Here is a 24,084-nt window from a genome sequence, read left to right as displayed (position 1 = left end):
AGATTATATAGTGACTGTGCCTTTGTTGCAAAATTCGGAATGAAACGATGATTACGTAAGGAGTCCAACAAATGCTTGTAATTCTTTTATATTTTCTGGTTTAGGCGTATTCATTATAGCTGTTACATGTTTGTTCGTTGTATTCCATCCCCATTTATTATGTGCCCTAGATATTCTATTTCCTTTGCCTTAAAAAACATTTCCAATTATTGTTGTAGTATTTTTAGTAACTCTCCGTAAATTTACATCATGTTCGGCGGAATTTATTCCTCCAACAATAACATCATTCAAGAAAAGCACATGTGTCTGTATCGTTGTTTAATTATGAATCTAGGGCTTTTTGAAATATGGCAGGAGAAGACGAGACTCCGAATGGTAATCTATTATATTGCTAAATGCAAAAAGATGTATTAATCACGGATAAAATTTTATGACTCGGCATCTAGTTCGAGCTGTAAATATGCATCCTTCATATCCATTATAGAGAATATCTTGTTGTTCAATCTGATTAAAAATGTTTTGCATCGTAAAGCATGATCTAACGTATCACCAAATGAGCAGTTAATTGCTAAATGTTTTAGTCTTTGTGCAAATTGAGTATAGATTAGTTTTCCTCTTGTTTGGAGGTCGCGAATTTTCACCTTTGGATTATAGAATTAGTTTTTGAAATCAAGTATCTTTTGAGAATATCAATTAGTTCTAGAAGATTTTTCTTCTGGCTCAGCAGGTGCAGAGATATCATACATTATTCAATAGGTTTTTAGACATAGGCTAGTTAGAAATAGGGAAAATTTTTATATCTCTTCACTTATTTTTACGGGTATACAAAAATTTTTAAATCTAGATAAATATTATTTCCAAAATTTCTCCCTCCTGTAGTGCTATTTGAACATTTGTAATTATCTTCATTTTTAACTCTCATCTCCAATTTGTTATAATAACACTGAGAAGTAATAGAATTTGAATCAGTAATATTTTGAAGTAAAACAATGACTTTGTTTTAAATACTGGTTCTTTTATAGACAAAATTTAATATGTTAATTTCTTATACAAAGTGATAAAAAATAACTATTCAAATTATAAGGCATATGATAATAAAGCTTAGAACCTTAATATAATATAATAAATATCATATTCAAATAAAAATAAGTTTTCAAATATAACAATATATTTAGTCAAATACACTCCTCCAAAATCTTATCATTAGCCTCATTGCAGTGGCAGAGTGACAATGCCTTCTAGCGGCTAATAGAAATTGAAGTGTTCCTGTGGTTGGATAGAATATGATTATGTGACAAAAAAAAGATGGGAAACCTTGTGAAACACTGATTCTTGAAAACGAAGCATATGAAGACTAGGGATGTAAGACAGGGGAAATTTCCCATATTTCCCGGGAATTTTCCCGGGCCAGTTTCCCCAATTTTTATAATAGGTTTTTTTTGCTTAAATCAACATGATTTTTATAATATTAACAGTTTCCCAATTTTGAAAATGATCTTATGATAAAATAAATACGATTTTTATTAGATTTTATAAAATCATTTTTTCCTCGTGTCATATCATAAATTATAATTGTGTTTTGTTTTTGAATTATGTCAATTTCCCTATTTACATTTGCAAAATTTTAGAAGATACTTGTTAAAATTAAATAGCTAGTCTGAAAAGTATATTTATATTATAAATAAATACCAATGAAAATTATAAATAATATATGAAATTTTAAGTCATGTTAATTATCTGATGTCCCTCAAGCGTTTATTCATGTCAGGGAGACATTTAACGCTTATAAAACCATATCAAATATATTGTGGCAGAGCTAGATTTTAGATAATAGAGCAGTTTATCGAAAGCCGAAAAAATTTTTGTTGTCGGGACATTCATTATGCTGCTCATATATTTGACCCAAGGTTTTACGGATTTAATTTAAGAGACAATGAAGTAGCAAAGGGGTTGGATATTATTAACCGATTTTCTGGATATCTAGATTTAGATATTGCAAGAGTAATAGGAAACCTATCCATATATCGTGCAAGGGAAGATTTTTTTAATATAGCAAGTCTTTGGCAAGGCGCATCATTTACAGATCCAGTGAGTTGGTGGAAAGGTTAAATACTTTTATATTTCTGTAAACAATAACTTAACTCTTTTTCTAATCTTAAAATTATGTTATTTAATATTTTATTAGGTCTATGTTGCAATCAATACATATCGACCCTAGCCATACGAATTTTATCAGTACCACCAACAAGTGCAGCATCCGAAAGAATATGGTCCCCCTTTGGAAATATTCATTCTAAATCTAGAAATAGAATAAAAAAATTAGTTTATATAAGAGCCAATCTACATTTTATGGGAAAGGAAATTTCTGAAAATGACAAATTGCTGGATTCCAGAATTTCAAGCTCTGATCTGGAATCATTTTCATCTTCAAACGAAGATAATTAACTATTCAAAATTAATTGTTTAAATATTATTTAGTCTATATATAACATTTCAAATAAAACATGTAAAGTAATTGCAAATTAGTTGAAAATAATTTTATATTTGTTTAATTATAATGTTTATAATCTATATATTTTCAATAAAACATAAAAAAAAATCAATATTGACCTGTAAAGTATTATAAAAAAGATAGTTTCCCGTTTTTTCCCCATTATTTCCCGTTTTTTCCCCAAATTTCCCGGGAAATTTCCCCGAAATATAGTTTCCCGGGGAATTTACATCCCTAATGAAGACCATAAACGACCGTAAAATGTTAAGAAACCAGTCTATTAGTCAAAGGAAGAATAGCGATGTGGAATGCAAGGAGAATGAGAGGAAGGGCGGGAGAAGTGATCGATGTACACTGCATAGATTGCAATATGTCGCATACAAGAGACCAGATGGGGTAATGGTGCAAAAATGATTGACAAACAAATAGAAAGTTTTCCGAAAAGGAAATAATGACGGTAAAACTGACGTTGATTAATTTGTTGCTGAGAAATGGATGGACAATGTAATAGAAGTAGGAAGACTAAGTAGCACGATAATGATTATCAAGATGATCTTTGGTAAAAAGCTATGCTATAATATCTCAATATAAGCCTCAGGTTGGCAGAAGTGAAGAAGTGTAAAATGCATTTTGTAACAGTCGATTGGAGGCGACATCGAGACTGTCATAAAGAGAGGATCTAGCTGGTGATCTAAATGGGAATGTGGGAGCGAGTAGTTTGGGTTATGATTGAGTACATGGGAGATTTAGTTTCGGGCGAGGAATCTGGAAGGGGAGACAGTTTTGATAATGCTATGGATTTGATTGTTTCTAATACGATATTTAAGAAATAATCAGAAGCTGATGTAGGGGAGAGCGGGGATGGTTGGGACACTTTTCGTTCAAACCTTAGTAATTTTAATATTAGTAGACTAATCTGTATACACACATATGTGATAGTTGGGACACTCGTGAAATAGAGGTCTAAATAAATTTAAAAATTTAAAATCAGTAATCCAGTAAGACTAGAGACTATGACACATATGATTTTATTGATAATATTATAATTCATAATCAATAACTATATAAAAAAAAATTTTAGCAAAATTTAGGAAATTTATTTTGGCGAAAAAAAAATTGTAAAGAAAAAAATGTAAAAAATTTTTTTTTTAATCATAAACATAGTGAAAGATAAGTATTTAATTATTTATTATTCACAATACTAAATTAATAATAAAATTATAAAATTGTTTATAAAATGAGCTAAAATGGCGTGTCCCAACTGTACTATGACCAACTATGACCGAGCCCACTAACTTTATAAATATCATCCAAAATCATATTAATTCATGTTTATTGATTCTGAAAGTTTGCCAGATTGGAAAATAGGGTTTAGGCTTTCCTAAAATCTATTTATTATGATTTTAGTTGAAACTAGTTTTTAAGCCAATTTTATAAAAAAAATTGACACTAAATTTATTTCAATTTTTAAAAAATTTATTTATAATATTATACCTAACTTAAAATAAAAATTGGGTTATAACCTTTATTTCTTCTTTAAATATTCATAAGCGCGAATTAGTAAATAAAGGCTAAAAATATTATTATAAATATTATTGAATTATGAATAAGGTGGGGAAAATCTGGCAAGCTTTATTTATAAATATAAACGATAAAGTTTGCAAATATTTTTTATTACTTTTGGTATGCCAAAACACATTTTCTTCTGTAAAAATTAAAATACTAAATATTTTTCAAATCTTTTTTAGCCAATCATGTATGACAAAATTATCTATGTTAGGCTCAAATTTCCAGTCTTATAAAATAATAGCTCAAATTATAATTAGAATGTCCTAACGTTCCCCTGTACTCAATGTACCCCGGTCTTCCCTACTTGCAAATTGGGTAGTGCTAGATTATTTGTTAGTAAGAAGATGTGATAGATGCATAGTATAAATTGTTAAAATAATACCGGGGGAATAATGTATTAAACAGGACCGATTAGTTATAAGTGATCGTACTTTTAAAGGCATTAGGATCACTAAAATCAGTAAAAAAAAGTTTTGCCAAGGCTGAAAGTTTGAAATTTATAGGAGGATAGTGGTTGACGTCAATTTAATACGACATTGGCCATAAGAGAGGCGAAGGTTGCACAAGAATCTGGGGTAAATGACAAGCGGGAACCCATGAAGAAAGCCTTTGAGGATAACTGAGGATATATGTGGATAGTCAAAAGGGCCGCCTAAACATATGAATACAGGTGGTGGAATTCCGTGGCAACGAAAGCTATGGACGAAAAACGGAAACGTTACAATAAATGATATAATAGCTTAAAAAATAGTGACAAAGATACATACAAAGAATCGAAGAGAAATGTCAAGAAAGTAATACCAATGACATGGAATTAGCAGAAGATAGGGAAAAATTGATCCGGGCAAAGCAGATGCGAAAAATATATGAAGGAAAAATGATGATCGATAATAATAGAATTAAGAACATCTGTATGACCTACCTGGAAAACTTCTGAACAAAGAATGAATGGGATAATAAAATTATTTGTGAGAGGTAAAAGATGTATGGTGAAGGCTGGTAAGGATGAAATTACGAAGTATTAGAAATGTTTAAAGGTTCCGATGACTTGGGGATTGAATGACTAACGAATTTCTGGAATCTAATTGTCACACACAAAAACTATACCTGAGGATTGGCGAAGAAGAATTATTATCTCTGTATACAAAGGGGAAGTGGAAAATAAGGAAGTCTGATGTAGCAATACTGAAAACAGGCGTAAAAAGGATACATAATGTTGATATTGTAGAAAAAAAATGTTTGGATTGGCAATGTGTGAACCCTGATAAAATGGGAAATGTTTTGCTATTTCGCTGACATGCTAAACGCAGATGGAGGTGAGAATTCTGTTGTTAATTGAATAATTCAAATAAGTTCAAGATGTCATCTAATATAACAATTAAAAAATCAATCTGAAGTTAATGGAAAAGCTTAAGTAAGCTGTGTGAGGAGTTGTTTAGTTTATGGCTGTAAAATGTGGGCAATTGAAAGTGGTACATAAAGCTAGATTGGAAAGAACTGAGATGAAGATGACTAGATGGATGTGTGGGGTATCATTGAGAGATAGGTTAACTTTCAGGGAATTGCGAGCAAGGATGGGAATAGAAGAGATTGGAGTGGTAATGAGAAGAAACAGACTAAGATGATTTAAGCATATGGAACGAAAAGCAAAAGATGATTGTGTAAAGAGATCCACCTCGACGGAAGAAGGATGATCAAAACTTTGAGAGAGGTCTAAGATGACATAGATAAAGGTGATAAAGGCGGATATAAAAAAAATGAATCTAACAAATATTGATGCACAGTACCGACAAGAATAGGGAAGAAAAATCAGATGGAAACTAACTTATTTGGATAAACCTGCATTGGCATTAAAGGAAGTAAGAGAAAATATTTTATTTTAATGAAAAATGCTTTAAACTTTGAGCATGTTTGAATAGTAAATATTTTATACTTCTGGTATCTATTCAAAAATATAAGGATTAGTATTAGAAAACAATCAAGGAGAAATCTATTATTAATACATTTTAATTATCCTAGGCTTTATTAGTGTAGCTTGGTCACTATTCCTTACACTATTTTGGTATCCCACCAATGTTTCATATAAATATTAATTTTTTAATACAATTGTGATTTGTTCCTATATTTGCAGCTTATTAATTATCTTTAATTTGAATAATTATTATTTGAACAATGAATATGAATGTTAATATTTTATAACTATTAATCATTTATTGATTAAAAAGTATAAAAATATCAATATTTTATTTTTTTTTATAATAAGGTTATCAGACTACACAATTCTTTTTAAAAAAATCAAATATAAATAAATATAGCGTTCAATCTTGGAAGCCCAAAACTTTTCCGTTTTATCTTTTATCACTTGATAAAAAAACCGCAATTAATTTTAAATGTTAGAATTATATTTCTTATTAGCGATATGATGACATATATTCTAATTGATTCGGATATGCGATGTAACGTTTTAATGTAAGTCAGAGTCTAAATCTACCAGCTTAGAATATCCTGATCAAGGATAATAATATTTTGTAAAAAAACGTATTATATTTGAGGATTTTCTTGTGACTAGAGGGAGAGGATTCTAATTTATGTCACGCATCTGTAAAATTCCAGACTAATAATTTTCTTGAATACCTAGAGATTATGGAATCTTGAATCATCTTAATTTTTTCAAATCTTATGTTCTTTAAATGTTAAAAAATTAATTAAAAAATTAATAATGAAGGATAGTGATGTTAAACGGCTCGTTTTGAGCCGATTTTTAAAAACGGCAAACTCAATATTTCATCCAGAAAAATATTCGCAAGACCTGAAAGATTTTGTTCTGTAGAAGGAACAAAGGTTTCGACATCTATTATAGCGAAATTTCGGAGGCTTAGAAAATATTTTTCTGGCTAAAATATTGAAATTAGCCGTTTTTAAAAATCGGCTCAAAACGCGCCGCTTAACAACACTACTCCCCTTGCTCTCCAAAATAATATTCTCGATTAGATATTGGCATAATGGTATATCAGATTCAGTTTTCATTTTTTTTATATGGAAAGGGAATTATATTGTAAAAAAAAAAATATCCATTATAATCTTGTAAAGTTCTTACAAGGTAGTATTTTCTTTCCGAAAATAAATTATCAAAATATTGGTTGAGATTAGAAAAATTTAATTATAAAATATAGATCGTATACAAATTTTCTATGTGCGCTATATAATAAAAATATGTGACATTGGACAAAGATATGAAAATATTTTTAATTTAATTACTTTTTTCTTCTAAAGAGTTAAAAAAAAAACAATAATAAATATATATCGATTATGTTACACGGGGACTGAATATGATTTGTAATGGTCTGTCAGGTACTATAATGGGCTTCATAATAGGCTTGACTTCGTCTTCACCATATTTCAATTCGAATTTTCTAATTATCTTAAAACATACGTTTCCAAAGACGATTATTTAAATAATTGTAGAAAGTGTGCCCAACTCAATATTTTATCCAGAAAAATATCACGCAAGCCTAAAGACGTTGCTCATATATGGCACATAGGATCGAACATCTGTTTGGCGAAATTTAGGCGCTTAGATAACATTTTCTAGGCTATAATGTTGAGTCAGCTGTTTTTTAAAAAAATCGGCTCAAAAAGAGCCGCTTAACGTACACTACTAATCGTAGAGCATAATATACAATAATAAGATTATTTAATTTGAAATATAAAGGCAAAAAACCTTCGCTAAAGTAATAAAAATCTCCTGCTCGGCTAATCTTCTCCCGGGGCATTGTCTAGCTCCGTGCCCCCAAGCTAAATTAGCTACAAATGGCGCCATATCGGAATTGAGCGGGACATTTTTATTAACAGATTTGCCACAATCTTTAGCCAACGTTTTTGTCTTGATCCATCTTTCGGGATTAAATTCTTGAGCATTAGTAAATATCTTTTCATCTCTTCCCATCGCCCATAAACAACCTTGAACGTGGGTCTTTCAAAAATAAATAAAATAAGATATAATACAAGGAAAACATTATGTGTTTGATAGTAAACAGGTAGGAGATAACCATGAATTTAAGAGAAATTAGACCCCTATCCGATGAAAGTAACACTGGGGGCATATCCTAATTAAAAGTCGTAGCATATTTAAATCTGGTAGCTGGATGCGTTAAGATCCCCTAGTATCGCTCGCTTTTTGAATGTCATTATATTACGTGTCGTGTGTCTGAGTATTATTATGAAAATTTTTTTTTTTACATATACGAAGAGAATTTTACCCATGAGGCGTATTAGGCAAATGTGCTGTAAGAAAAATCAGTCTAATGCTACTTTTGTTGGAGGGTTAAAAAGGGAATTGCAAAAAGGGATAACTACAAAGGGCAAAGTAAAATTTGTTTGTAGAACGCGTATGAAAGGCGTATTCGTTGAAGAAGTTCGGAAAGATTGTATGGGTTCTAACAAGGGTCGATGAAGTCTACCACAAAGTCAAATACAGAAAGATATATATATCAGACAAGGGTGTAGGATATTTTCGAGTGAAAAAAAATAATTGCAAATTGAGAGAAAGAATGGAAAACATAAGCAAAGTCCTTGAGGGTGAGGTCTCGGAGAGAAGTCCCTTCCACCTCCTTGTAAACTTTAACGAAAGAAAAATTTTGGGCCCATGTATAATAGTATCAAAAATATCATCGACAAGAATTTTTACGTCACTCAACTTTTTTCGGTATATGATATCCACCCAATTCGACGTCTTTAACCATCAATCGACTAGTAGCATAAGCTATGGGATATAATCTATTTTAATTTTTATTTTACATTTTATTTTATATTTATTTTTAACATTTATTTTATTTTATAAAGTTTGTAAAAAAAAACCTAAAAGTTTCCTTCAAACAAGCCTTGAGATATACGAGACTAGCCAAATACTCTGGTTTGATTGTATCATAGTTCGGGACAAACTCTTAGGATCTCTTCGTAAAGTATATTTTGCTGCTTAGGATTTTTGGATAAGGCGTACAGCAACCAGAGCATCGTATTTGTCGTCTTTATAAAAAAAAATAAAATAATATTATTATAAATATTTATTCAAAGATGAGTAACGTTTTGTTTTACAGTTACTCCAAAAAAAAAGAGACGCGTTACCGTTTACTTGTTACCTCTAGAAGAAGTATCGGGGGGGGGAACAGTTTGCATTCATATTTTCTTAAAGGGGGTGATGGGGGCAGAGGCGCCTCTAATGAGATAGGTTGGGGGGGGGGGTCAATGTGTTTTCTTTCCGGCATTGCGTTATTTTTACAACTTTAAATCATTTAAATCTGATTCTATTCAGGAATATATATTCTATCATGTTCGGAATACCCCTTATCTTAAGAAATGTAGAAAAATTTTGCTGGTAACTTTCGGGTCATTCATAATTTTATATAAAACATGATACTATATGAAAAATTTATAAATATAAATAATATTAAGTTTAAAAGTTCTTGGATAAAAATTGTACGAAATTCGTAGGGCAGGTATTCCAAACATGACGGCACACATTTCCCGGGTAAAATCAGATTTTTTTAAATTTTTTTTTAAAAACGCGCTTAAAAAAATATCATTTTATAAGTGACATATAGACGCGCTAACATAAATATATATATAGATACATTTACCGTTTCTATGGATCCCATCATCATATCTATAATGGTTAAGTTAATCTCGTTCTTTTCCAAGGTGGGATGATTTATCAAATAGGCGAGAAGCGAGGAATTGGATGCGCTCTCAAACTTTTTCTTAAACTTTTTAAAATAAAAGTATATATATATATATATATATAATTTCAGAATTGGCATAAAATGCTTTACGAAAAAAATATCTAAAATTATATATTTTTAAATATATTTATACCTTATTCACGAAATATTTCCCCATGGCTACCATATTGTCCGCATGGGCTATATGCTTTTTCCAATGGGGCGTAGAAAAGTATTTGTAGAAAGGAGCTCCGAATATCAGGGGATGCATGCTCCTAAAATAACCTACGACACTTTCGACGAATAGCTTGGCTTGAGGGTTAGGAGGAGTGTCTAGACACCCGATTCTATCTTCGTATATGAAAGTGCAAAGTGCTAGGAAATAAAATTTATAGAAAATATATTATATATATACATATATATATCAGGAAAAAATGCCTATCGATATAAGGAATGTAAGATTTTATGGCTTTTATTCTTTATTAATCTGTTTTACAATCAATACACATAAAATATTTATAATTTTGAAAAATTATTTTAACATCGTCAATTTAAATATAAAAAAAAATATATATTAGTATCCGTGTTGTTAACCGGGGCTCGTTTTGAACCGAATTTTTAAAAATGGCTAACCCAATATACTATTCAGAAAAATATTACGCGAGCCCTGAATATTTTGCTCTCATATATGGCACAAAGGGTTTGGACATCTGTTAGCTAAATCTCAAGCCATGGGCGATATTTTTCCGGCTAAAATTTGGAGTCAGCCGTTTTTAAAAAATCGGCTTAAATCGAGTCGTTAATCAACACTAAGAGAACTAACAAGAACAACTTAAGAAAAATAAAAATAAATGGCGATTAGGAATTTCAGAATTTTTTTTTTCGTAAATATCCTGAGCTGGAAACACTATAATGGTTTCTTTATTTTGTTTTCATTCTAAATAAACACTGGAAATATGAATGCAATTGTACACTACAAAATTTAGTAATTGGATGCTAGAAAAAAATTTAATATATTATAATCAACAATCGTTTATTTTTGTTTAAAGTGGAATTAATTTACGAATACCACCTACTGCCCAGCCTTGATTCTATAAATACTGAAATTTTGCCAACATCAGCTGTTTAAAACGCACCTCTCACTAAACGATCAATTTTAAACCAAATTTAAAACAAAGTTCATTTATTTGTAAAAACTTTAAAAAACAAAATAAAAAAGGTCCGATTTAACCGGAAATGCATTTCAGCAGGACATAACATAAAATGCATATAAGAAGGGATCGATGATTATACCTGCCGCATATCCAAGGGGATGATGGAATTTTCCCCCCCACCCCACCGAAAATTTGTTCGTAAATATCATTTTAAGCTAATAAAAAAAAATCCCCCCTCCCTACATCCTACATCCTACATACTCCTCTCAACCCTCCATCCCCCCCCCCCCCCAAGAATGTATACAATATATCGCTATGAGAAGGATAATTTTAAAAGAAAATTTAGTAAAGGTTAATAACTAACACTACAATTTTACTGTTTTTCTGAAATATCATTATAATTTATTTATTATTATATTATCAATTATATAATAATTCCTACTAATATATAAAATGATACTCAAAATAGTGATCTGCTACGGGCCTAATTTTTCAAGCCCGGCCCGGCCCGAAATTTTTAAAAAAAGTTTTGCCGGCCTAGCCCAAATCCGACATTTTTTTAAATAAAATTTACCGACCTGGCCAGAAATTAATCTCAAAATTTTTTTTTTACCCAATCATGTACCAGCTTAAGCTATTTAAGATTTTTTTTTATATTTGGGTTAATTTTGATTTTGCTTATTGCATAAACTCTTAGCCCGGCCGGGCCCGAACCAGAAATTATTTAAATATAGTAATTAATTTTTATAATTACTCAAAATAAAAGACATATTTAATATGTCGTTTCGTTTCAATAAATAAAATCAAATATTTTTTATTTAACATAAAAAATTAAATATAAAATTGATAAATTTAGATACATTTAAAAAAATTTCCACCGCCGATTCCGATTATTTTAAATAAAATTAGGCCCTAGTCCGGGATTTTGTTCATTAGAAGGAACAAGGGTCCTATTTGAATAAATCGAATAATTTTGTATTCGTGCGATAAAATAAAAACAGTATTCGGTTTGATTCGTTAGAAATTATCGAAATCTCGGAGCTTAGGCCACATTTTTCAGGCTAAAATATCGAGCGTTTAGCATACACTAGACTCATTCTAGAAAAACGTAGGTGAGACTACAAGTTTTTCCCCCCAACAGAAACATGAATAATTATATTTTAAAATGGTAAATTTGTATAATTCTTTGGGGTTATATGTAAGCCTCTTATTTTGCCGCTTATATTTATTTTTTAAAGACATATGTCTAAGGTGAGGGATAATGATTGGTTCAAAAAAAAAAATTTGTTAATTGAAAATAGCCCATTATAATAGATGGGACCCAAAGAACCTACAATAAAATCTTTGGGAAAGAAAAACCACATCTTATAGTAGCCCCCCTATCCCCACCACTTAGCAAAAATACTGGATGTACTTATTGTATTGGATTATTACCAATTTACCTTATAACATAACGCAAACTCAAATATTGAAAAACATTGAACGAATTAAAGTTTAATTTTGTAATAATTAATTCATTTATAATATATAAACTAATAGCCGAATTTACATTCTAGGGACCATTTGCATATCTCTAACTCGATACCGTGAGCTATGTGGCTTTTATCGGAAATAATGGCGATACGCTTCAATAAATCATCGGCAACGCCGGACATCCAAGGTATATAATTTTCTACCTCTTTCGGTTTCTGCATCTTTTTCCCGAGGATCAAACGGTTGCTTTTCCATTCTTCACCCTGACTAATGAGAACAATCATAAAAAAGTGATTAGGCCGATCTCCTAGTTTGTCTCATCTTTGAAACTTATTCCTGTTTAAGCCTTGGTTTTAAACAACAAGATTTTGAATTAGGACATCCAAAATTATGGTTTTGTTTTTAAGAGTTTATACATTAAATAAGTAAATATTATTAAGGTAAATCTAGAGAGCCTATTACTTCTAAGAGGAAGTCTAACTTAGAATGCTAAAACTACACGAACCCTTAGTAATTTATTTTAAAAAAAATATTCCCTGAAAAATCAAACAGATTTCTGTATTTTTGTTTCTGTTTTTTTTGAGAGACCAAGATATCCTTTTCATATTAGAAAATCGTTTCGTAGAAAATATAAAATGGTCATTTTATTTATTTATTTATTTACGCGTTCGTCATGCCTATAGCGAGTTTCCGTTGCTTCCTGTAGTATAGCATAGGATCCAGCTGCTTCCGGTGCGGTGTTGGCCCTTCTACCCTGATAACCTTCTCGTATAACCTAGCGTCGGTGATGTAGACTGAGGAGTTGGGCCCTATTTTTTCCTTGTAAATCGGACCGTACTCTATGGATCTATCTACTTGAGACTTCGATTAAATCCCATTTAGAGAACGTTTAATCATAAATAAAAAAGTTTAAAAGCCATATTAGTATATCGGTCAGTATTCGTTGCTATTAAGAATTAGATAATAGCTGATTTTGAAATTTAAGATTTTTAGCCAAAAAATAATATCAAGCAAGCACAAGATTAATTTCGTCAATAGATGTTCCTAACCCCTTTTCCGAAAATCTAGGGGATAAAATCCCCCTTCACTCCCATAATTGACCCAAAATATTGGGTTTTAGCGGCGTTAAAAAATCAAAGCCATTTTAACAAACACTACATAGGTAACGCATTATCCGTTCAAATTTAAATTGTATCACCCCGGTTTGCTAACCGGCTCGATTTTGAGCCGGTTAGCAAAAACGGCTAACTCGATGTTTTATCTAGAAAAATATTACGCTAGGCCTGAAGACTTTGTTCACACATAGAGGGCACAAACGTTTGGACATATATTACTGTAATCTTGGGGCTTAGACAAATAATTTTTTTGGCTAAAATATTGAGTTAGCCATTTAAAAAAAAATATAAATCTGTGTCGAACCCGACCCGGACTTGAACTATGTCGGACCCTGGCGGCTCTGTTTAACAACACTAGCATTTGATTCCAATAATTTTTTTTGACTCCCATCCCATGTTCCTTTTTCTTATTCTTGAAGCTTTGTTCATTAATTTATTATTCTTTCGATCTTCCTCAATGGAATGTAAATGTAGAGAGACAAATTTTAAATATACGGGGGTAAAAAAAAAAAGGAAGAATAAATATTTAAATAAAATTTAAAGATTTACCAAAAACATGTGATTTAAGCTGTAAGGGGAATTTTTGGAAGTGTAATTTAGTAAAGTTCCAATGATTGGCAAACCTCTAGGTCCAGGCATTTCGTGAAACGATTTTGGGGAAGAAATCTTCATACGGTCATCGTTTGATGATTTTGGTTTGAACTCTTCCGGTATCATTTTAGGGCTGATTCCAATCGCGTTGCCCATAGACACTTTCTCGACAGGAATGATATTTGGCTGGGGATCCTGTTTCAGAGAATTAAAGGTATCGGCGGGTACTTCCGGCGAAAAAGTTTCGCCTTTCGGGGTAGGATTCTGTTTGACCAATCCTGACATTTTGTATGGGCATTCGTTAGGGGCGATCGACGAATTGCCATTCCTAGTGAAAATTTGCCTCAAAATCGGGGAAATGCGTGCCTTAAAAAACAAAACAAAAAATATATACCATGATCAAGGTTGTGGCTATGCCCTTGACGACCAATCAAAATCGCACACAATTCTCACTTCCTTTTCGGGTCGAAATGGTTTTCTTTCGCCGAATAAATTAGGGCGATTATTTTTTTTTTGTTTTGGACACTTGCAAATTACTTTTTACATTAATTATTTTTCTAATAAAATCGCATAATTTTAATTGCGAACTTAGGCTTGTTAGCCCTTAAGTTAGTGTTACACTAGTAACATTTAATATAATTATTATAATCATGCTATCACTTCAAAATTTAAAAAACGTTTAAAAAAAAACGCAAATAAATAAAAAATTCAAAACGGAAATGTTGTCCAATTTGAACCGGATGTTGAAGCTTTCAATTTGTGCTCACTATAATAACTCAATAAATTAGCCAGATAAATATAGCCTAAGTCCTGGAGGTTTCCGCTAATATATGACTAGACCGCTGTTCTATGAGCAAAAATTCTTCAGGCCTGCTTAATATTTTACTGGATGAAATATTGAGTTCTGTTTAACAACACTAGCCTTAAATGCTTATGAACATTTCCCTTTAATCAATTATCATAGTATATTTTTTTTCTTACACAGATGAGTTCCGTGATTAATTATTTCCTTATCATCATTTTAATACGGTTCAAAATAAAAAAATTAAATTATATGTTATTTATATAAACGTGTAAATTAAATTATATGTTATTTATATAAACGTGTAAATTAAAGTATATGTTACCTATGGAAAGTCTAGGTTCACAAAAAAAATAAATATATATTTTTTAAAATATTCAATTTTCACGAATTTTAACTTTTTATAGCTAATTCCTATGCTACCATATAGGCAGGTTGTCAATGTCCTATATATAAACTTATATTCATTTAAAATAAAAGGAATTCAATTGTATATAAATATATAGGGGTGAAGGCGTGATGTTAGCTAAGGCTATGCCAGTGGTTGCGTAAAGAAGTTTACAACAGAGAATCAAGTTCTCTAACAGAATTTTCGGATAAATTTTAGTTAAAAATACTTATTTTTGTGCAAAAGCAAAATTTACTGTTTTTTGCATATTTTAGGATACAATTTGCTAATCTTAAAAATTCTTTTAAATGTGAGTCTGACAAGGTTGAAAAGTGTATCAACTCTACTTGGTTTTATTCATAATTATAACGCTAAATTTAGCAATTTTAATCTCATCTGCTTGATTTCACCAAAAAAACATGTAATTAAGATAAGGGTTATAGCTGTATTAATATTGAAATAAATTTTCAGAATGGTGCTATTTGAATAAAATATAGTTTTATTATGAAGTCCCGAAAATGTTAAATTGTAAACGACCAGTTGAGAATGATAAATTTTAATAATTTATATAACTAAGGTTCCTAATGAATTTTGTCTATTCAATCTCCTTACATTTTCAATTACATTTTTAATTCGATGATTTTCAGGGCAATATACATTTCACTATTAGTAAATAGACGAATATTGGCAAGATCATATCTTCAAATCAATTAGACATAAAAATTTTCATTTTCATTCTCCCACTGGAGTAGCAATTTTGATGGATCTCCCACCGGATTATCACTATCGAGGCCATCTTGATCTCACACCGGAGTATATCGAGAATATCCCATCGGAGTATTCTTATCGATTCCATTGTAAGCTTGATCTATTTTTAATTTCTTTAATCTTGATTGAGTTATATTTTAATTAAGATTTGGATTCGACTATTAAGTATTTAATTTTATATATATTATATAATATACCAGTTCCAGACCCTTTTATTTTAAATGCTACCAGGGTTGCCATGTCTCCCCCCATCAGTGGGAGTCTCCCACAATTTTTTAGTTTACCCACATACATCTCACTCCCACAAAACTCCCACAATTAGAAATCTCCCACAAAAAGCTCCCACAATTTTTTAATTTCTCCCACAATTTTTTTTTTAGCATTTTGATGTTTTTAATATATAAATAATAATTTTGAGAGACAGTATTTGATTATTTTTATATTTTTAAAATAAATTTTAAATATTTATTCGAAAAATATGTCTAGTTCTTTTATTTTATTTTTCCGCTCTAAAATATATTTTTTATAAAATTCTCCAATTCTCCACTCGACATTTTAAAAATTTTTGTGTTAGAAAGAATAGAAGTTAGAACAGTATGTATAATTATTATATATATATTTTAAATTACTTAATATATTTTATATCGTTATCTAGAATTGCAGTACTCCACTCGACATTTTCAAAATTTTTGTGTTAGAAGAATAGAACTTTTAGAAGTGGATATTATTCTAATCAAATCAAAGTGTATTTACCGAATTGAGGCAGCACAATAATGAATTAATACCAATTGGCTGTATATACCATATACTGCATAATTCTTGCAAGAAGGCAATGAATGTACTATCGGTAGATGTCGAAGTAATTGTGATGAAATGTTTTAACGAATTTAGTTCATCAACTAAAAGAGTCACTGAATTAAAAGAATTAGTGGAGTGGTCTGATTTGGAATGGTGTGAGTTGTTGCGATATGTACCTATCAGGTGGTTATCATTAATACCTGCCATCAAGAGAATTTTAAAATTTTACGAACCCTTAAAGAAATACTTCTTAAATAAAGATTTTAAAAGCTGTCCTAAAATTTTGAAAAATTTTTTCATGAAATGTCAGAAGCATATTTGGGATTAGTTTCACATGTAGGAAATCTACTTCATGTAGTTAATATTCAGTTGCAATCAGAAGATTCTTTATTGATAAAGATTCACAAAATCATGCTAGCTCTGTTCATCTCTACAGTTAAAAATAGATAATAAATTTTATGGCGCTATTGCTAAAAATATCATATTAAAATGTTCAAATATTACTATAATTAACGTATTTTTAAATGAAGCAAATATTTTTATTAAGACAATTTTGGAATATTTACAATCAAGATTTGATTTTAATAACTCTATTTACAAGTGTATAAATATTATGACCTTGGAACAGAAACCATCATTTGATGGTTTTTGTAATTTAATAAATATATTAAAATTACCGATAGACATTGAAGCCTTGTTTGAAGAGATTGTAATTTTTTCCATTTTTTATGATTAGCCAGAATACTTAAAGTTAGATGGTCTAAAAGCAGAGGAGAAATGGGTGGAATTTTTTCGTAATAACGATAAATCCTCATGCTTGGAAAAAATTTGCGAGTATGTTTTCTCCTTACCTCATTCTAATGCCTCATCGGAGCGCATTTTTAGCCTGATGAGGACTGCCTGGAGAAAGGAGAGAAATAATAGCTTTAACAACATTAGAGGCCGAGTTAATGGTTAAACAAAATTATAAAATGTCATGCCAGGAATTTTATAAATATCTTAATAACGACGGTAAACGTTTAGTTCCATTATTTAAATCTTAAATAAAATATAATTAACTATAACTATTTGACTTTCTATATTTTATAAAATCTTATTTATACATTTGCATAAAATCAAATAAATTTATTTTTTACATTGTAAAATTAATATTTTGAATATATTGGCAAATCATAAAAATAAAGAAGCAAATCTCCTCAAACATGACATCATATTAAATCTTATTAATAATTATCCGATAATAGTAATAATATTCTTACTTTGGTATTTCTGCAGCATAATTTAGTGAACCTTTATTAAATTATATTCTTCTGATTGCAACTCCATATTAACAGCATATAGTAGATTTCCTATATGTAAAATTCCTAAATATACTTCTGCCATTTATTTTTGAAAATTTTTTTCAAAATATTAGGACAGCTTTTATAATCTATTTATTTTTTAAAGGTTTGTAAAATTTTAAAATTATACGATGGCGCGTATTAGGAGGAACCTATCAACCAACATTATGCTGACTCAATTCTGTAAATACACTGTGGTTTTTGCCAAATTCACTGAGGAATTATCAGATCAGAAAGCTACCATGCAATTCATTGGTAATGTTAAATCTGCCATATTTACAATTATATATGGTTAGCTATGTCTTTGGATATTTCATATCTGGAGAAATTTTTTTTAATAGTTTTATTGAAATGACATTAATTTTGTTGAAATAGGGGAGGATCAAGGGAAATGTTTTGATATCTCCTTATTAGATGCATCTGTTAGAATTGCATATGTTTGCACATCTTTCAAATCGTTAAGAATTGACCTTCTGGATTTATATCCTAAAACATTGATGATAGCCTTGCTCATTTGTGTTCTACAAAGTATACTTTTCATTTATATTAGTCGTTAAATATTATGGGGAAAGATTCTACCAACATTGTGATGTTTCTCTCTGAATGTTGTACTGCATGATAGGTATTTACCATTTCCGCAACTGTAGTTGCATCTGTATTATTTCTTATTTTTGAAGAATATTTTAATTTTGCAATAGATGTTGATAGACAGCCCTGTACTGATTTATGCTTTGAAGATTTTTGATGCCTCAAAATATCATATCCCCTTCCCCCATTGTATTAACTAAATACTGTAGAACAACTTCCCCGCACTGATTATAATTATTTTTTACATTGTAAATTTAAAATTGTTTGTTTTTTTATAAAATCTTATTTATACATTAGCATAAAATATATTTTTTTACATTGTAAAATTACAATTTTTTTATAAAATTTTATCTTGTTTACATTCTTTTGTATTTAAAAAAGATCGTTGGTTATTATTTTTAAACAAAATTAATATATTATAATAAATCAATATGTTATTTTAATAATAAAGATAGTATTTAAGAAATTTTGTGTCGTATTATAATTACCTATTTTGAAAAATAGTTGCGTATTTTATTAAAATAGTTACCTATTTTATTTTGAAAAAGAGTTGGATATTTTATTTTGAAAAATAGTTGGCTATTTTATTTTGAAAAATAGTTGGCTATTTTATTTTAAAAAATAGTTGGCTATTTTATTTTGAAAAATAATTACCTATTTTATATTTATAAAAAATAATAAGCGGATAACTAAGTCAATTCTAAATCCCGACCGCAGGCCGGGCCTTTGCGGGCCGAAGGCCTGCAAATAATTTTTTTTAGCAATTTTCATATTTCTCCCACAATTTTTATATTATTCCCACAAAATACCGAATTTCTCCCACAATTTGAAAATTTTGACCTGGCAACCCTGGTTATGACCCTGGTGGGGGAAGTGATAATGTGGTTTATTTAAAACTAAATCGACTTCTTTTTTGTTGATTTGATATGGAGTTCACTATAACAGCTGTCTTTGCTAACCCTAAAGGGTGGTAGATATACCCTAATACTAGTGTTATATATATAAAATATATATAATTAAATATCTAATAATATTATAGAAATCTTAATTAGGATAATCAACAATTTAGAAGAAGGTAAATTTGAAGTAAACCCACTCAAAAAGTCTATGTATATTACATGAAGACTCTATTAGATGAACGTTTTTTTTATATCTTAAACACAAAAGTAGATTAATCATAATATTCGAAGTTATTTTTATAAATAAATGATAAATTTGGTTTATTTTTTAAAAACTATGTTTAAGTAAATTATGGATAGTGAAAAGAGTGAAATTTGTGATCTACTAAACAAAATTACTGGCTCTTAAAGTCTTTTTTCTGCCAACCAGAGCCCCCGTTCGCATTAGCCTGCCTAACATTTAACGATTTAGCACACTATTCTAAAATACCAGTTAGTTTATATAGAGTTGGAAAAAATTACATAATTTTTGAAATGAAGGTTTACCTAAAATACCAAATTTATTTGGAATTTGATAGAATCCAATTAAAACTCATCTATATAATTCAAAATATTTACATCCCTCTTTCTAAAAATATAAACGATTATAAAAATAATTATGTTTTGTTTGCAAAACATATAAAAAAAACGATTGAAGAAAATATTTAGGGTTTTAATAAAAAATGCTTTTGCCATATGTTTTTTTTCATCAATTTTTAAATATACTATTTTTAAGCTATCCATCCAGTATTATTCCCTTTTAATTTGCAATCATTTAATTAGAACTAAAAACTAGTTAAATTGTTTTTTTAGAAATGTAACGCCAAAAAGTTACTTATTAGTTACTTTTTTTTGATTAGTTTTTTAAATATTTATATTTTTATATACATGTTTTATGTATATATTCATCTAGATTTCCAATTTCTAAAAATTGTTTATTGTAAAAGGCTGTATATTATAAACTAAAAAAAAAAATTTAATTCTGAAAATTTTCAAAACTTTATCTGAAAACACGAAATAGACTTTGTTGGAGATTTGGCCACTCCTTACTTATTTGAGAATTGCCTCCTAAACTCTAAGAGATTGAGCTCTGGGGAGTTTTACAATATTTTATAGCTGGGTGATGCGGCTATCATAGCAGTTTTAACCTAAGGCAAGTCCTATAAGTTTCTATATAGCAAACCGTAAAAAATATTGATCAAATGACCCCAGTTTAACATCCCCTACCCTAACCCTAGCTCTTAAAATAATATGATTCCTAATGTATATTATATACGTCGTAATGAAGATTCGGAATCTCTCAATTTACAAATCCTTTACTAAGGGCGATTTTTGGATTTTTAAAAATCTGATTCTAAAAGGAATTATATTTCAGCATGTACAGAGTCGTACCCAAACTGTAATTTTTAAAACAATTTTTGCCATGAACTTAAGAACTATACTTCTAAATTTATATCAATTTTTATATGGATTTTTCATAATAAATTATAAAAAAAAAAAACTAAAAAATGTCTATGGCTGAATTTGACTGATATTTATAGGGCAAATACTCTCTACCTACACATGATAGAATGCATTTCTGATTGAATCGGATTATAAATTTTTTTTAATTAACCCTCGGTAAAGAATTTAAAATCAATAGATTCAGAATCACCACACGACATGTTATTTTTTTTTTAAAAAAAAAAGGAAAAAAATGTTATTATTATTCCAATTATATCAAAACTAGGCCCTAGTATATGAAGCACCGCTTTTTAAAAAGGGCTCTAATTAAGATTTTAGCCTAAATAATAATGCGTAATCTTGGAACATTTCGCTCATATATGGGCATAAAAGGTAGGAACCTCTATTCGTTAGATCTTGAGGTTTTTTACAATAATTATGTATTTAAACTTAAAAATCTTAATTGGACCCCTTTTTTAAAAAAAATTCCCCCCCCCCCCAAATTAGTCTTTTTAACAATTACAGCCTATCTTGTAAATTAACAAAATTTAGATCTATAGTGTTGTTAAACGGCTTAGCCAGAAAGATTTTGTTAATAAATGTTTAGGACCTTCGTTCCTTCTAGGAACAAAATCTTCAGGCTTGCTCTGTATTTTTCTGGATGAAATATTGAAGTTATCCCTTTTTAAAAAGTCGGCTTAAAACGAACCGTTTAGCAACACTAGATCTAGAACTCCTTTTTAATGGACATGAAAAATTATTTATATTTTTTTTTACCTTCATAATTCTCCGGGAAAAAAAGTTAGAAAACTCCCTTTTATTTTAGACCAAATTTTTAGGAATTTTTTGAATTTATTTTACATATATATATTTTATTTCCATCCGAACTATACCTATTTAAATGGTAAGTTTTTTTTGTTTGATTTTCATTATAAAAAAAAATTATGGAAATTCGCTAAATATAAATGTAAATTTAAATGATGTTTATTTTTTAGTAAAAATCTGTGATAATAATAATTTATTTCTTTTTAATAAAAAAAAATATAAAATTATCCCTTATAAAAAAAATAGATAATAATTTTATATATGTATAGTAATAATATTTTAATGAAAAGTCATCATGGAATACCATTAATAAATAATTAATACAATCATTGACTCTTAAAAAACAATAAAGTTTTTTTTTTTTTTTTTTTTTTTTTACCAAATGATTATAATCAGTGTGAAAGATCAGATTATTCCTTTATCAAAAAACAAAATATTAAAATATAATATTTATTTTTCCCCCTAAACAATTAGCATAATCTTCTTACCTATAAAATTAATATTTACGTTATTAATTAAACAGGCTAACTAATCAAAATAATCAAAATATTTTTGTTCTTTGTCTATCAAATTTTTATCATTAATTTATGCCTTACATCAAATGGACAGGACTTAGGCATATAAAAAGCCCTGTGTGGTAGTAGTAAGCTTTCTAAAGTATATTGACCAAAAAAAAATTCGACTTACGAGAAAAAATTGTGCTTATACAAAATTTTATTTTTCAATATGCAAAAATTCAATGCTTACTTATTCAACATGCAAAAACTAATATATTTTTTTTTACAAGTGTAGTTAAGGCAACTATTTTTTGAAGTAAAAAAAATATTCTAATTAATTACTTCTAAAAACGTAAATAGCCATGGTTAATGACTGGCCACCACCCTATACCTAAAATATTTTAAAATAAACTCTTTTTTTTTATAGTAATATCTTTTTTAGAAAAATCAGATTAAACATTATTTTTTTTGTTTGGTGAAAAAAAAAAGTTAATTTATAATATTATTATTAAATATAAGATGATAAATTTAAAAACTAATTAAATTAGTTTAAATTACTATAATAGGTTTCTTTTGCAAGTATTTTATATTTTAAATATTTTTATATTTATAATAAAAAAAAAATATGGCCATTTTACACATATTAATATTTTCGCCAGAAAAATATCGAGTAAGTCTCGATATGTCGATACTATATGTCTAGACCTTTGCTCATTCTATGAGAAAATTTTTTTAGGCTTGCATAATATTTTTCTGGATCAGTATAAAGCCAGTTATTCTTTAATCAAAATAATATCTAACACAAATGAGGAATTCTAACACAAAATGCCTTACCTCATTAACCAACCTAAAAAAATCCCTTAAATTATGAAAAAAAATAGATTTTTTAAAAAAATTATTTTTTATTTTACCAAGTTCATCCTTTTAAATTTAATTTTTTTTTTTGTCAGAATTTAAATATCCTTATTAGATTATTTTACGTATTTATTTATGCTTTACAAAAAAAAAACAAGTTTACATTTAAGATGGCGAGACTTGATTTTAAACCGATTAACATAGTCTAGTCAAAATATATATATATTTATAATTTATAGTAAAAGGTTAAAACTAAAAAAAATAATTATTTTTGAGATAGGTTAAAAATGAAATATTTGTTTTTGATACAAAGAAGAATATACAATTAGTGTTGTTTAAACGACCCCTATTTAGATCCATAAACGGCCCCAAAAATTTTGTATAAGCCCCTAGAATTTGACAAATAGAGGTCCTCCAAAACCTTTCTAGCCACTTACGAGCCAAATCTCCAGGGTTTACAGAATCAATATTTTGGGTTAAAATCTCAATTAGGACCCGTTTTTAAAAGTCGACTTCAAGGGCCATTTTTAACGACACTATAATATACTTGTAATATTATTTTAATTATTTTTGTTTTTATTATTATATATATAAAAATTAAATAAAACAAGTTACGGTGTAGTAATTACCTTAATTGAAGCGAATTTCTAAAATGTAATCTATATGTTTTTTTTTAAAAAAAAAAAAAAATATCCGTAAGGGTAAAATAAAAAATTGTGGATATTGATAATG

At 28.8% G+C, this 24,084-nt stretch overlaps 2 protein-coding genes across 3 annotated transcripts; both read right to left on the bottom strand.

The window, feature by feature from the left end:
* Positions 1–7,213: 7,213 nt before the first annotated feature.
* Positions 7,214–9,047, bottom strand: LOC135927194 (cytochrome P450 10-like). Of its 2 annotated transcripts, XM_065463148.1 has the most exons (4): positions 8,918–9,047; positions 8,758–8,836; positions 7,782–8,033; positions 7,214–7,481 (listed from the first exon to the last, which is right to left on the bottom strand). In XM_065463148.1, the coding sequence occupies exons 2-4, from the start codon at positions 8,800–8,802 to the stop codon at positions 7,368–7,370; spliced, it is 411 nt and encodes a 136-aa protein (XP_065319220.1). In that variant the 5' UTR covers positions 8,803–8,836; positions 8,918–9,047; the 3' UTR covers positions 7,214–7,367. The 2 variants fall into 2 exon arrangements, with proteins under 2 accessions (XP_065319220.1, XP_065319218.1); XM_065463146.1 differs by lacking the exons at positions 8,758–8,836; positions 8,918–9,047 and adding an exon at positions 8,133–8,222.
* On the bottom strand, positions 8,984–22,063 carry LOC135927097 (cytochrome P450 10-like). Its single transcript, XM_065463033.1, has 7 exons — positions 21,953–22,063; positions 14,069–14,476; positions 13,069–13,265; positions 12,481–12,671; positions 9,932–10,152; positions 9,697–9,822; positions 8,984–9,085 (listed from the first exon to the last, which is right to left on the bottom strand). Exons 1-7 carry the CDS (start codon positions 21,956–21,958, stop codon positions 8,984–8,986), a joined length of 1,251 nt encoding a protein of 416 aa, XP_065319105.1. The 5' UTR covers positions 21,959–22,063.
* Positions 22,064–24,084: the final 2,021 nt, after the last annotated feature.

The sequence above is a fragment of the Gordionus sp. m RMFG-2023 genome, chromosome 3 (assembly GCF_954871325.1).
Source record: "Gordionus sp. m RMFG-2023 chromosome 3, tfGorSpeb1-WG-v2, whole genome shotgun sequence".
NCBI classification, from domain to species: domain Eukaryota; kingdom Metazoa; phylum Nematomorpha; class Gordioida; order Chordodea; family Parachordodidae; genus Gordionus; species Gordionus sp. m RMFG-2023.
The sequence above is the reverse complement of the archived record's forward strand: the minus strand, read 5'-3'. Positions and strand labels throughout refer to the sequence as shown.

Coding starts and splice junctions, on each gene's coding strand:
- LOC135927194 (XM_065463146.1), bottom strand. CDS start 8,186: ATGCTACGACTTTTAATTAGGATATGCCCCCAGTGTTACTTTCATCGG. Junction 8,034..8,132: donor GTTACTTTCATCGGATAGGG/GTCTAATTTCTC, acceptor TATTTTTGAAAG/ACCCACGTTCAAGGTTGTTT. Junction 7,482..7,781: donor TTTTTATTACTTTAGCGAAG/GTTTTTTGCCTT, acceptor GTATGTTTTAAG/ATAATTAGAAAATTCGAATT.
- LOC135927097 (XM_065463033.1), bottom strand. Junction 12,672..13,068: donor GCTATAGGCATGACGAACGC/GTAAATAAATAA, acceptor TGTTCTCATTAG/TCAGGGTGAAGAATGGAAAA. Junction 9,086..9,696: donor TGATGGGATCCATAGAAACG/GTAAATGTATCT, acceptor TTTTTTATAAAG/ACGACAAATACGATGCTCTG.